At 62.0% G+C, this 12,771-nt stretch overlaps 2 protein-coding genes across 3 annotated transcripts; one reads left to right on the top strand and one right to left on the bottom strand.

Annotated features, from left to right (window-relative positions):
• Positions 1-988: 988 nt before the first annotated feature.
• MADCAM1 (mucosal vascular addressin cell adhesion molecule 1) lies at positions 989-8,519 on the top strand. Of its 2 annotated transcripts, XM_014599638.3 has the most exons (5): positions 989-1,800; positions 4,212-4,484; positions 5,000-5,320; positions 5,822-6,565; positions 7,567-8,519. In XM_014599638.3, the coding sequence occupies exons 1-5, from the start codon at positions 1,743-1,745 to the stop codon at positions 7,689-7,691; spliced, it is 1,521 nt and encodes a 506-aa protein (XP_014455124.2). In that variant the 5' UTR covers positions 989-1,742; the 3' UTR covers positions 7,692-8,519. The 2 variants fall into 2 exon arrangements, with proteins under 2 accessions (XP_014455124.2, XP_059575623.1); XM_059719640.1 differs by lacking the exon at positions 989-1,800 and having other exon boundaries at positions 1,852-4,484.
• Positions 8,520-11,093: 2,574 nt separating this feature from the next.
• On the bottom strand, positions 11,094-12,738 carry LOC109282354 (zinc finger protein 16). The gene is made up of 2 exons (XM_019484098.2): positions 12,379-12,738; positions 11,094-11,881 (listed from the first exon to the last, which is right to left on the bottom strand). The coding sequence occupies exon 2, from the start codon at positions 11,862-11,864 to the stop codon at positions 11,157-11,159; it is 708 nt and encodes a 235-aa protein (XP_019339643.1). The 5' UTR covers positions 11,865-11,881; positions 12,379-12,738; the 3' UTR covers positions 11,094-11,156.
• Positions 12,739-12,771: the final 33 nt, after the last annotated feature.

Here is a 12,771-nt window from a genome sequence, read left to right as displayed (position 1 = left end):
GCACTGTAGGTTTGGACGTGACCGCCTGGAGGTGCCTCGCACGTCGGCCGCTCTTGGAGCCAACCGCAAAACCTCCAGGGATGCAGCACCCTCCGCGCGTGAGGCTCTGCGGCCTGGCATTGTGCATGAGGCCGTACCCTGCCCATGTGTGCCACGGGTCGTGCAGGTGGGCTCAGCCTCTTGCAGCCGGGGATGCCCGCGCGGGAGTGTTGGCACCCCGGGTCCCCCGTAGGATGGGTCATTGTCTGATCCGTGCTCGGGGCTAGGCAGTGGGGCAAGATCTGTGCTCGGGGTGCTGTGGCATGCGAGGAGCTGAGAGCAGATTGCCTCGGGAAGCAGATTGCAAGAAAACGCCCAGCACCCGCAGCACACAGGCCTCTGGGGAGCTGGGCGGCGCCTTGGAAGGCTGCTAGGAGCATGTTGTTCTGCGTGTCTGGGATTTGCTGGTACCAGCTGGCTCGGGAGCTGCTGGAAAGCAGCTGCCTAATTCCCCGCTGAGCTGGCCTTTCCTCGCCGGGTTTAACCCATTTAACCCCAGCTTCTCAGTGCCCCCTCTTCATGTGCTCCCTCCAGGGGCAACTCAGGGCTGTGCTGCCTCCCAGGCCCATCCACCGCTGTCCTCGTCCCTTCTCATGCAGTGCTGTCTCTTCAAAGCCCTACGTTTTAATTTGCACTGGGTCCGGGTCACCTTGACGCTCCCCAGCTGGCGTGAAATCCTGGTCCAGCGGCCCCCGAACGGGTTCCAGGGCTGAGCTGTTCCCGTTCGCCTCTTCCCGAGGGCAGGTGGGATTAGCTGGGGCCTCCTTGCTGTTGCCCCAGAGCAAACGGGGTGGTTCTCTGATCCTCAGGAGCCCCCTTCCTCCCCAGGGCTGATGGATGGGGCTGCACGCTTGGAGCTACGAGCCGCCATCCGCTGCCAAGGGCCCCGATTCCCCTCCCAGGCCCACATTCCTGTAGCCAGCCTCCCCGATCTCCCCCGCAGCTCGAGCCGCAGGAGCTTGGCCGTGCTCTCTGGTTGTTCCTCTCCACCTAGTTTCAACCCCAGACGGAGGCCGCGTTTCGGGGCCGGGCAAAGGGATTTCTGTGGCGCCGGTGGAAGGTTTGAGTCGAGCGCCTGTTGTTTCTAGGGTAAATCCTGGTGTCCCCGAGGATGCCCCGAGCTCCCGGGCGGGGAAAACAGATGCAAGGGGATTTCGGAGCGGAGCTGCAAAGTCCCCCAAGAGATGGTAGTAAATGGTGGTTCTTGGAGCCCTTTTCAAAGCCGCTATTGCTGTGTCTCAGATGAAGAAACTGAGGCACAGCCAGCAGGGAAGGTCACTAGACATCTTGGTCACCAAGATATCTAGTGACCTCAGAGACCTTGGGGGTTATCAGAGAATCATCCCTGGGCTGCTTCTGTTGGGATCTAGAGATTTGGGGAAGACACGGGGCATCTGAGCATCCCCCAGGCCCGGGTTTGTCTCCCCTCACCAGCCTTTAAGGGGGGTGCCTCAGCTCTCCGGCTGTTCAGGGGTTAAAGTTATTCTTAAAATAAGCTAGAAATCCCCTCTGAAAATACCCAGGAGGCCGGGAGGGTCAGGGACCTACCGGCAAGGGGCCGGTTCTGAGTCCCGGGGGCGGGTTTTCAGTACTTAAAGCTCGTGGGCAGACACAACCGCACTGGTGTCCATTCGGCTGGTGGGAAGGAGTGAAGCCGACGGCTGCCTGTCGCTCCTGGCATCGCAGAGAGAGGAAAAGCAGCCATGAAGCCAACTCCTTTCCTCCCCTTCTTCCTCCTCCACCTGGGCTGGAGCTGCGGGGGTAAGTCGCCTGGACATGCAGCTGTCTGCGCTGGGTGGCATCGTTGCCTCGGCTAAGACCTGAGCTGCTTTGTGCAGCGCCAGGTGTTGCTGGCAGCCTGGTACCCACCGTCTCCGGGTGTGATGCCGCCCCTTTGCTTTGACCCACCTGTCAAGGCTCCTACTGGTGATCTGTGCCCGTTTGCATGGAGCCCCCCCGGAAACGCACCCGTCTCCACCCTCCAACTCGGGCAGAGGTTTTATCCCCACTCGCCTGTAGGTCTATAATCCATTGATTTCCTTTCTTTTTTTTTTTAATTTTTTTCTCCCCTCCCAGCTTAAACCTTATTAAAACCGGCTCAAGGAAGGGAGAAAAATGCACGTCCGCGTTGGGGGAACTTTTTTATCCCTTAGCTGTCTGGCTCTGCCCAGCACGAAGCGAGCGGGATTAGAAGTGTTGACACAACTGAATCTCCGCAAGGGCTGGCTTGAGCTCTTAGTCCAATGTAAATAGTTCAGGGCCTAATTTTGATACCGCGGGGGCATCTGGAGCTGCGGCTGGGCACTGACCCCGCGGGTTATGCGGCATCTGTCGTGACACGCGGGTCCCCTGCGCTGTGCCAGCCTGCGCCCGCGGCCGTCAAAGCCGGTTTAGCGGCACAGGACGGGATCGCTTTGTGATGGAGACTCCTCTCTGCAAAGTGGGTTTCGAAACGCCCCTCTTGCCCCAGGTCTGCAGACCCCCCCCCACCGTCCCATCCCATCCCACGGGCTCCCTTCCCCTCCCAGTCACAACTGGGACCTCATTCATGCCCCGTCCCCCTGCTTCTGCCCTTGTGCCACCGCCTGCTAGGAGGATTTGAATAATATTAACGGAAGAATATGCATGATACGCATACTAATAACTTGAATGTTGAATTTATTGATATCCGTATCTTACTGTTAATCTCAGGATCATATGAAGAGGCATAGCGGCGGTCGCAATAAGACTTTGTAGGTTAATTATAATATTCTCATCTCTCAGAATAAGGATAATACAAAGTAAATAATATGAATGTGTTTGAATAAGAGGGGAAGCATCGGGGGCTATTTCTCGGGGGGCAGCAAATGCCTGCCTGCCACTACCAAGGGCTGGGGGCTCTGCCGGTCGTCCCCGTGTGTTCCCGCTGGCTGGGGGCAAGGCTTGGCACTGGGACGCCCAGTCCCTTGTGGGCAGCAAGATGGGGACTGCTGGGTTGGGGTCGCAGCCGGATCCTCAGCTGATGTAAACTGCGTCGGCTCCAACGCTTCCAGTTTACACCGGCCCAGCGGCGAATTCAGGCCCTTTTTGCTTTTTCTCTCGACGGCGCCGTGCAAGCGTGACGCAGCGCAGCTGCGATCTCTGTGCAGGGGCCTTGGTCAAAGTTTCCTTGCCGTTGCTTTGCAGTGATGTCTCCCCCGGCGGGGGCTGCGTGTGCGGACCGCCGTGGGTAGGGCCCCTGGGTACGAACATCTCATTAGAGATGGAAAAATACGATCCGAGTCAGGAACGCAAGCTTTTATTTCCATAACCCGTCCCTCTGCATTGGCAGCGAGCGTGGAAGAGGGCATTTCGCATGCACCTGGCACTTCCTCGCCTTGCAAAACCCAAGGGGAAGTGGGGGGAGATCTGAGTTCAGCTTTAAAAAACCAGCCAGGCCTTTGCCTTTAGATGTTGTAACGAGCCTGAGAAATTTGCATTGTTCGTCTATGATTGACAGTGTTTCTACTCCGCACGGGCTGCCTGGCTCCTGGGGGGCAGCAGGGGGTTAAAGCACTGGGGAGGACGGCTGTTCGGGCCTGGTTTTTAATAAGCAGCTGTAAAATCTCTGCGGTAGGTGGAGATGGACGGCGAGCTTTTCACCCCATGCTCTGAGATCCTTCCCCGAACTCACAGGGTTTTACAAGGAGCGTTGGTGAAATGCAGCCACCTCTGGGGTGGGAGACATCAGCCCTTGCACAGCATCAAATCTCCCTGTCTGGGTCAGGCTAAAAGTCCATGTACCCAATTTCCTGCCGCTGCTGGGAACAAGCAGCAGCTGCTTTAGAGGAAACAGGACCTGGGTGACATGGGCTGTCCCGTCCCTCCGCACCCGCCACCCCGCTCGGCGTGACAGCTGCGAGAGCGGGGGTTTTGGCCAGCCACCCTGGGACAATGTTTCCTCATCCTGGAAATGCCTGGGGGGATCTCTGACTGTCTGTGGATCCTTGGCTTTGGAGGTTGCCCATCTGCAGGGAAGTGAGATGTCCTGGATCCACGGATATCAATGGCAAAATCCTCCTGGGACGGGCGGCCGCAGGCTTCGACGCTCTGCCACGCTGCAAAATGGGATCCTTTTGTAACTTTTGGAGACTCGCCGGGTGCGAGATCTCTTCCTCCTTTGTCTCAAGGCCCGTTGCGTTCTCTCCCGCCAGGCCCGCTGCCCAGCACCAGCCCCGCGCTGACCGTGCTGCCCCGCGAGCCGCTGGTCGAGCTCGGCGGGTCCATCCAGCTCAACTGCTCTCTGGACTGTCCGAACGGCAAGGTGGAGTGGAAAGGGCTGGACACCAACCTGGGGAACATCCTGTCCTTCCCCAGCCACAGCGTCCTACAAGTCACCAATGCCCACGTCACCACGCGGGGCACCAAGATCTGCCTGGGGCTCTGCCAAACGATCGTCCAGACGTCCGTCCACCTGGAAGTGTACTGTAAGTGTCCCACGCGGTGCCCCTCGCAGCGACGTCCTGCCACGCTCTTGCCACCCGCTGCAGACCGGGCGCTGAGACGCTGCCTCTGTGGTCTCCAGCTCCCCCGTCGTCTCTTCTGCAGACGAAGTAGTCCCAGGGTGCCTACGTTCCCACGGACTTCAGGGCTCCTGGACCCCTTTGAGGCATTGCCTCCTCCCTCGGTCCAGGGGCCTGGCTGAAATGCAGCCACTTCTGGGGTGGAAGAAGCAGCCGGCCAAAGCAAGACGGCACCTGGGACCACGATGGGGGGCAGGTTTTCAGAGGGGAGCAGCAACCGCAAAGGCCCTGGGAGCTGTGCGCCGCCCCCCTGAAACCCAAGCCCTGTAGTTCGGTGCTCTGGCCTGCGTGGGGCTTTGATGCCCACCCCCTCCCCGGCTCCTAAACACATCAGTCCTTTTGCAACTAACTCCTAGCCACGCGGCAGGCAGCCACGAGGGACAAAGCTGGCTGCTTCTCACCTGTAATTCTTCCTTCAGCTTTTCCAGACACGCTGCAGCTGGACTCCGAGCCCAAGGAGCTGGTGGCCGGGCAGCCGGCCCGGCTCTTCTGCACCATGAGCAAGGTCTACCCGCCTGGCGGGCTGATCCTGAGCTGGTACCGGGGGGACCAGAAGCTGGAGACCGCGGAGCCGGAGGAGGACGAGGACGAGGACGAGCTGTTGTACTACCGCGCGCAGCTGGACGTCCCCGCAGCCGACGTGACGGAGGGCGCAGAGTTTCGGTGCCAAGCGGAGCTGTTTCTGTCCCAGCCCCAGAGGCATTTCCAGCAGGACCGAGCAGTGGCCGTGCCCGTAGCAGGTGAGTTGGAGGACAAAGCCAGGCCTCTTAGTGCCTAGATCTGGGGCCAGGCTAGTGCTATGCAGAGCTTCAGCAAAACTCCCCTGTTTTGAACCTACACCCCTGGGAGAATTGCACTGCTCCCTCCCTAACCCCAGTCGCCCCCTGAATCTGATACCTTCACCTTCCTCGGCCCTCTATACATCTCCCCCCTGTTCCTGAGGTCTCTGACTTCTTTCCGCGAGAGCTATCAACCTCCGTGGCTCTCCTCCTTCCCTAGCTCGAGTCCTGCTGGGAGAGCTGCTTGTCCCAGGTCGGGTGCATTATGATGGGGAAAGCAAAGGGGCTGATGGGACTCGAGGTTTCCACGCCAGCCCCCTCTGCGGCTGGTTTCGGAGGGGAGAGGCAGCCAGGGGGACAGTGCCTCCCGGTGTAAAAGGGGTGAGGAATAGCACCTATGTCATCCCAGCTCCTGGGAACAGGGGGCATTGATAAGTTTTAAGAATCAACATCTGTTCACAGCTGTAATGAAGCCATCCCTGGAGCTGGCCACCACCCCAGAGATCCCCAAAACCGAGCCACCGTCTGCTGCAGAGACCTCCAGCACAGCCAGGGACCCTGTCAGCACTGCAGGGCCGGAGATCCCCAGCTCCCCCAGTGGGACCCTGAAGCTGGAGTCCCCGGCCCCCACGGAGAACGCGGCCACTGCCTTGGTGGCTACAGCCGAGACCCTGACCCCTGGATGGACTGCTCCGACCGAGATCCCCACCGCGGTGCTCGCCGTGACGTCGCAGCCCCCGGGGACCGAGGCTGCCTCGCTGGACCCTGCAGACACCACTCGGGACTCGATCACCGGCACTAGCCCGGACCTGGTGAGCTGGAGCCCCAGCACGGAGCCGAAGGATGCCACAGGGAACTCTCCAACTCCAGAACCCATTAGCACCTGGCGCCCCAAAAGCACCACCCACGATCCCCTAGACAGCCCCAAAACCAAGGCCACCTGCAACCTCTTCATCAGACCAGTGCCTCCCAAGGGCATCACCGGGAAAGCCCTGAATGTGGTGTGCTACACCGAGTGCCGCGAGGAGGTCACGATCCAGTGGGTGAAGACCCCGCTGGCGCTGTCCTGGTACCAGGAGGAGCTGTCCGAGGGCAAATCCACGCTGAGGATCGACCGGGTAGCCCCAGAGCACCAAGGAGACTATCAATGCGTCCTGCTCAGCGCCAGACCCCAGATAGCACGTCTGCACATCACCGTGTCTCCTGGTGAGTGAGGGCACGCGGGCTCGGCCGGTGGTCCCCGGGCGGGGGCAAGGGGCTGGAGCTGGACGTGGGGAAATGCCCCCGCAAGTTCATTGCACGGGGAGATCGGGCTGTCCCGAGCAGCCGCTCCATCCGGAGCATGGAGCCGGGTCACTATAACCTCCCCGGCGGCTCTGGCAGGCATGGGGCAGGGAACGTACTGTGCAGAGTTGAGGGCAGAGCACTGGGCTCGTTCTGGTGTCCATCTCCCGGTGACATGGTGACCTTGAGAGCTGGGGCAACTGCTCCAAATCCCACCCCGTGGCCCAGGCACGAACAGCACAGGTCTCCCTCCCAGCCCAGCCGGCGCACTCCTGCCCCGAGCTGAAGGGAGTAGACCTTGTCTCTTCACTGGCCTTCATCCTGCGAGACTTGCCCACGCAGCTGTAGGGGCTGGTGGAGACCTGGTGTCCAAAGGGCATCTGCACCCAGCCCCGGTTGGCCAGACCGAGTCAGACCAGTGGTCCGACTGGCCCAGTCACCCATCTCTGACATGGCAAGGGTGGGTGCTGTAGAGAAAGATTGTCGAACTGGATACCTCTAGAGGTGCGGATGGTGCCCTCCTTGCCATCCACCACTTTAGGGCTAGAGATGGCAGAGGAAACGCCTCCGCCTGTTGTGTTCAATAGCCGTTGCTAGATCTCTCCTCCGTGAATGCATCCAGCCCCATTTCGAGCCTGGCTCAGCCCCCTGCCAGGCCAGAAGCTCCACGGCCCGTTCTCAGTGCCCCGGGCTGCGTGGCACCCCGATCTGCTCTTCCGCTTTGGCACGGAGCTGCTTTTTCTATTGCCCCGTGAGCCTGTCTGAAAGGTCAGCCCTGCTTTCCGCCCCCTTTCACATGTGAGCTCAGGGAATTTCCCCGTCGGAGAGGAGAGCATCTGAATCACAATGCTTTTATCCAGTGCCAGGCGGCTCCGTGCCTACGTGCCCCGGGCTCTGACACCCCCCCTGGCTTCTCCTTGCAGACACATTCAGCGCCAACTCAGCCATCGCGGTGGGGATGGCCGGCTCCCTCCTGGGGCTGATCATCACGGGCTTCGCGTCTCATCGCCTCTGGAAACGGCTCAATTCCCGGTACAACGTGTCCTAAGGGGCGTGCGCAGGCCTGTCGCAGTCGCCCTTGGATGACCCCCCGTTGTTGCTGGGATTGAAGGGGCCTAGGGCAGCGCCTGGGCTGGTGCCGAGGTCAGCCAGCGAGCACCGAGCAGAGGGGAGCGGACAGGCCTGGAGCAGCCCGTTTCTGTCCCTGCCTCCATCCTGCTCCCGGACGTTGTGATTTCTGGCTCCAGTGCGCTGCAGTGGTCGGGCCTCTCGTCCAGCCGGGTGCTGGGGCTTGGCTCGGTGGTAGCTGCGATTAGTGAGCGGCTTTGAACTTCGTGGGGCGGTCAGACAGGCCGCGGGGAGCAGCCGGCTCTCGGAAGTGCCGTGGATCTCCCCTTCGCTGCGCACTAACTCCCTCCTTGCCCGAGCTCCAGGCGGAGAGGATGAGTCGAATCTCCCTGGACTTGCCTCCGTCCCTTCCTTGGGGGTTACAGCACCCGATGCTCCCAGGGTCTTTGGTCTCAAGCACGTTGGTTTTAGGGCTATGGAGAGGTGACCACGGAGGCTGATGCCTGGTGCTGGATCATCATGGAGGTGCCCTGTGCAAGGGCAGGGGTGTCCTTGATCTCCCTGTACCCCGTGAAGGCTGGGGAGGGGGCTATGGGGTGCCCGTCCCACTTCCCTCGACATGGCCCACATCCACCGCGAACCAGGTGGAGACCGACATGCGTTCCCTTTCAGGGTGCCCAAGACCTTCCACCCTGCCCCCCTCCGCAGCTGGAGCAGGGATCCAGCTGTGTCCGTGGCGCGTCGGCAGTGCCGTGGCGCCTGCTGCGTGGAGCACGGCTGTCCTAATAAAGTGGCCTTTTCAAGGGTTTCTTCTGCTCCTTGGCTCTTCTGTCTCTAGGTGGGGGTTGGTGCATGGGGCAGGGTGGTGGGGGGCCAGGCCCGTTGTTCCCCTGCCTTTAAAACCCAAAGCCGGAGTCCAGCCTTCAGCAGCTCTGGGAGCCCCCGAGTTTGCAGGAGGCTCAGACAGAGCGGGCGGGTGGGGGTGGCAGCCGGGCTGCGCCGACCTCACCGGGCTTCACAGCAGAGCCCGGTCCGAGCCGAGGAACCAGGACTTCTGGAAGGAGCTGACCGAGCTCCTTGCTCCGAGTCCAGCGCAGCACCCGGCTCTCGCTTCCCTATCCCGCTGTCTGCGCCCCCCCACACCGTGTCACGCAGTGGAGAAATCCCCCCCAGCTTCCCCGCCGCAGGTCCCTGGGGAACTTCCTAGAGAACTTCCCCATCGGGGCACAGGGTTCAGGGCTGGCGTCAGCTGCGGGGGGAGGAATCAAGGACCAAGCGGAGAGACGAAGGGGAGATACTGGCCTTAGGGCCTGGTTGAGCTTGTAAGTTCCCAGCCAGGGCAGGAGGGGCTCGTGTTGGCCCAGCCTGGCCTCCGTGACTCGCTGGCTCCCTCCTCGGGCGGCCGAGCCTCTGCTGAGACAGCCGGTGGCTGCCGAGGCTAGCGCAGCCCAGTCTGCAGTGGGGGCTCCTGCCCTGGCAGCAGGGCTCTGGGGGAGACAGCAACCTGCCCTTCGAGGCCTTGTCCACACAGCTTTCCCAGATGTGTGGGGACCATTCTCCCCAGCCTCTGGAGAGGCAGCGTGGGCCCTAGCTTGACGAGACTCCTCTGAGAGCTTCCCCGGGCGTTTGCTCCGTAACTGGGCAGCGCTGGATCACCGGGCCTTTTGCACTCGGAGGACGGCTGCCCTGAGCAGGCTCGCACCCCACCCCCAGCTCTGCCAGGACAAGGGACTTCAGCCCGGGGGATCCATCCGGGCACTTTCACGGGCAGCAAGTGCCGCGAAGCCAGCGCAGAGCCCCTCTGGCTCGTTCCAGCTGCGCTGCTGTGGCAAAGGCAGAGCTGGGAGTCCCAGGGAGGATGAGCCCAGTTGGGCACAGCAACTGGTAAGAGGGGAAATCCTTTCCCTGCCCTCATGTGTCTTTCTGCAAAGCCAGTGCCCAGCCAGAGCCAGGGCAGGGTGCCGTCTCCTGTGGGATGACATGCTGCGGCTGTCATGGGAGCCCCACAACGGGGCCCCAGCTGCATCTGTACAAGTAGCTGCACCCTCTGGGGTAACATAGCAAGCCCTTGTCCCCCCACACCCACTGCTTGGGTTTGGGCAGGGATCTTCTTGCCCTGTGTCACCTGCTGTTGGCTAATCCCTGCCCCACACTCCCTCACCCCCACTCTAGCTCCAGGTGCAATAAGGGGCTCGAGGCCAACTTTGTAACCCCTTTTATAAAGGAAAACATGGGAAATGTTCAGGTGACTCAGTCTTGCCAGAGCCCACCTCCCCCTGAAAGCTGCATGTCAGCAAACGAGGCAAAAGCCCCTCACTTACGTTGTAGCCTTGGTGCTGCGATAGTTCCCTCTGGCCAGAGTCCGTGCCCCGGACAAGGGGGGAGAACGTAGGGTTGTAAAGAGGGGGATTCTCCTTCTCCAGCATGGGCACAGAGCAAAGGACCCTGCTCCCAGCCCCTCTCCTGCTGCGACTGGAGGTCAGACGTGCCTCCCTCTCCTCCTTGTGTGGCAAGTCAGGGGAGTATAACCGAGCTCATGGAGCAGCTTTAACGCCGGGCTGCATCTCGAGTACGTGGAACAGTGCAGGCGCATGGGAGCACGTACTCAACGCTGGACATACAGGCATAGGTGAACTGGGTAGCTGCCCAGGCCCAGACAGAAAGGGGGCCCAAAAATGGTCATTTTTTTAATTATTATCATTATTTCTAGCAAAAGGGAGCCCAAAACTAAAAGTTCACCTGGGACCGCCAGGAATCTAGCTACGGTGCTGCATGTACTCAGGACGAGGAACCCTGGCGTCAGCTCCCCTGCCCCTTCCCCAAGCCCCAGGAGCTCAGATGTTCACACGGTGAAGCTGGGACAGGGATGTTAGCAAGGTCAGAGACGTCTGACGGGAAAGAGCAACTGCTTGTTGCAGCCAGCTCGGATACGACGCGCCCACGTCTCCTGCTCAGCTGGCAGGCGGCGTTGCTGCCCGAGCAGCGAGGCACAGTGCAACGACAGGTCGTAGTCTGGAGCGGTAACCAGCTCCTGTGCCACTGCCACAGGCCGGTCTGCAGCCTCCCGCTCGATGGGACTAAGAGCTCGGCAAGAGGCAGCTCTTCAAACCCCTCCCCGTCCTTCGAGTACTCAAAGCTCTGTCCTTCCTTATAGCTGGGCTGGGTCGCAGCATCTTCCCAGCCTTTCATCCAGCCACCACCAGGAGAGTCCAGCAATTGGATCAGCCTGCGTGCAGCCACGTACGAGTCGGGCTTCGAGGAGAACCAGATCCCACAGCGTGGGGTACCACCGAGTGGAAGCCACGGCACTACAGCACCCGCACGCAGCAAAGCCACTGTCGCCCAGCCACGTGGAGAAGACGCACGCAGGACCTGACCCCCCCCCCCCCCCCCCCCCAAAACCCCCACTGCCCTCGAGTCGTCCTGGGAGCCGCGGGGACCCCTGCTAGCCGTGGACCTTGCGCTGGTGCTTCAGCAGATTGGACTTGTGGTTGAAGGCCTGGGCGCAGTCCTGGCAGCGGAACTGGCGCCGGTTCTGGTGCATCCTCTTGTGCTGCAGGAAGGTGGAGAAGTGGGTGAAGCGCTTGGGGCAGGCGTCGCAGCCGAACGGCTTCTCCCCCGAGTGGATGCGCTGGTGCTCCTTCACCGAAGCCTCCCACTTGAAGCGCTTGCCGCAGTGCGGGCAGGGGAAGGGCTTCTCCTCCGTGTGGATGCGCAGGTGCTTGATGAGGCACGAAGTGCGCTTGAAGCGCTTGCCGCACGTCTCGCAGGCGAAGGGCGCCTCGGCCGAGTGCACCTTGCTGTGCTTGGCCAGGTCGCCGGGCAGCTTGAAGCGCTTGCCGCAGGCCCGGCAGCGGTGGGGCCGCCGGTTCGAGTGCACCAGGCGGTGCTTGATGAGGTCGGCGCAGCGGGTGAAGCGCTTGCGGCAGACCTGGCACTGGAAGGGCCGCTCGCCCGTGTGGATGCGCTGGTGCTCCTGGAAGTTGGACAGGTGCTTGATGTCCTTCTGGCACTCGTCGCAGCGGTACCCCGGCACCTCCCCGCCGTCGGCCGCTGCCGGCAACGCTGCCGCCACCCGCTGGAACAGGAGCCGGGCCGAGCGGCGCGGCTCCGGCCACCCCGGGGAAGGCGGGGGGCTGCCGCGGGCTGCCATGGGGTGGGACGCCCTACCTGGAGGGGGAGAGAGCGGCGAGCGGGTGGCGCGGAGCTGACGGGCCGTCACCCGCAAGAGACCTCCTGCAGCCGGAGCTGGGGGTGCAGCCCCTGGGGCAGAGCCATGGGGCTGGGGGGTAGGGGGGCATGTACCTGCCCCTACCCCTTCCCTCACCCCCCTACACCTGGCTCTGGGGCAGATCTGCAGAGCTGGGGGGGTAAAGGTGCCCACTCCTGTCCCTGCCCCCCACCCCATGCCCTGGTCCCTGGGGCAGATCTCCCAAATATACCTGCCCCTTCCCTCCCCCCTGGTCCCTGGGGCAGATTTGAGGGGCAAATGTCCTGTCCCTGACCCTTTTTTTCCCCCCACCCAAATCCCCACTCCCACCCCATGCCCTGGCCCCTGGGGCAGATCTATGGGGCTGGGAGGCAAATCCCCCCCAGGGCAGATCTGTGGGGGTGGGGGTGCTCCTGCCCCCCCCCTCCCCCGGCCACGTGGAGGCGCCTCCTATTACCTGGGGCCACGCTTCAACCCACAGCACTTCCTTCCGGGGGGGTGCCAAAGGGCACCGGAAGTTAAAGCCTAGGTCAGAACTGAAGGGTCCTTCGCTACTGGAACTTCGCCTGCTCCGTTGCTAAGGGCGGGGCCCTCACCCACAGTCGCTCTGGCAACCGAAGCCTTTCAAAGCCGCAGCTGGCGGAGGCGGAGCCCCGAGGGCCCTGAGCTAAGACGGCAGCTGCTTGGCTTCGCTGCCCGCAGACAACATGGCGTCGCCAGCGCCCGCTCTCATTGGCTGCGACTGAGAAAGACGCCGGCCGGCCGCGGGGCTCGCCAAGGGGATTGGCTGCGAGGATGCAAGATGGCAGCCTCGCGTATCGCCGCCCAACGGATGGACTGCCAGCACCCA

This window comes from Alligator mississippiensis, chromosome 16, assembly GCF_030867095.1.
Source record: "Alligator mississippiensis isolate rAllMis1 chromosome 16, rAllMis1, whole genome shotgun sequence".
NCBI lineage: Eukaryota > Metazoa > Chordata > Crocodylia > Alligatoridae > Alligator > Alligator mississippiensis.
Note: the sequence above shows the minus strand (reverse complement) of the source record. Positions and strands in the feature narration are given on the sequence as shown.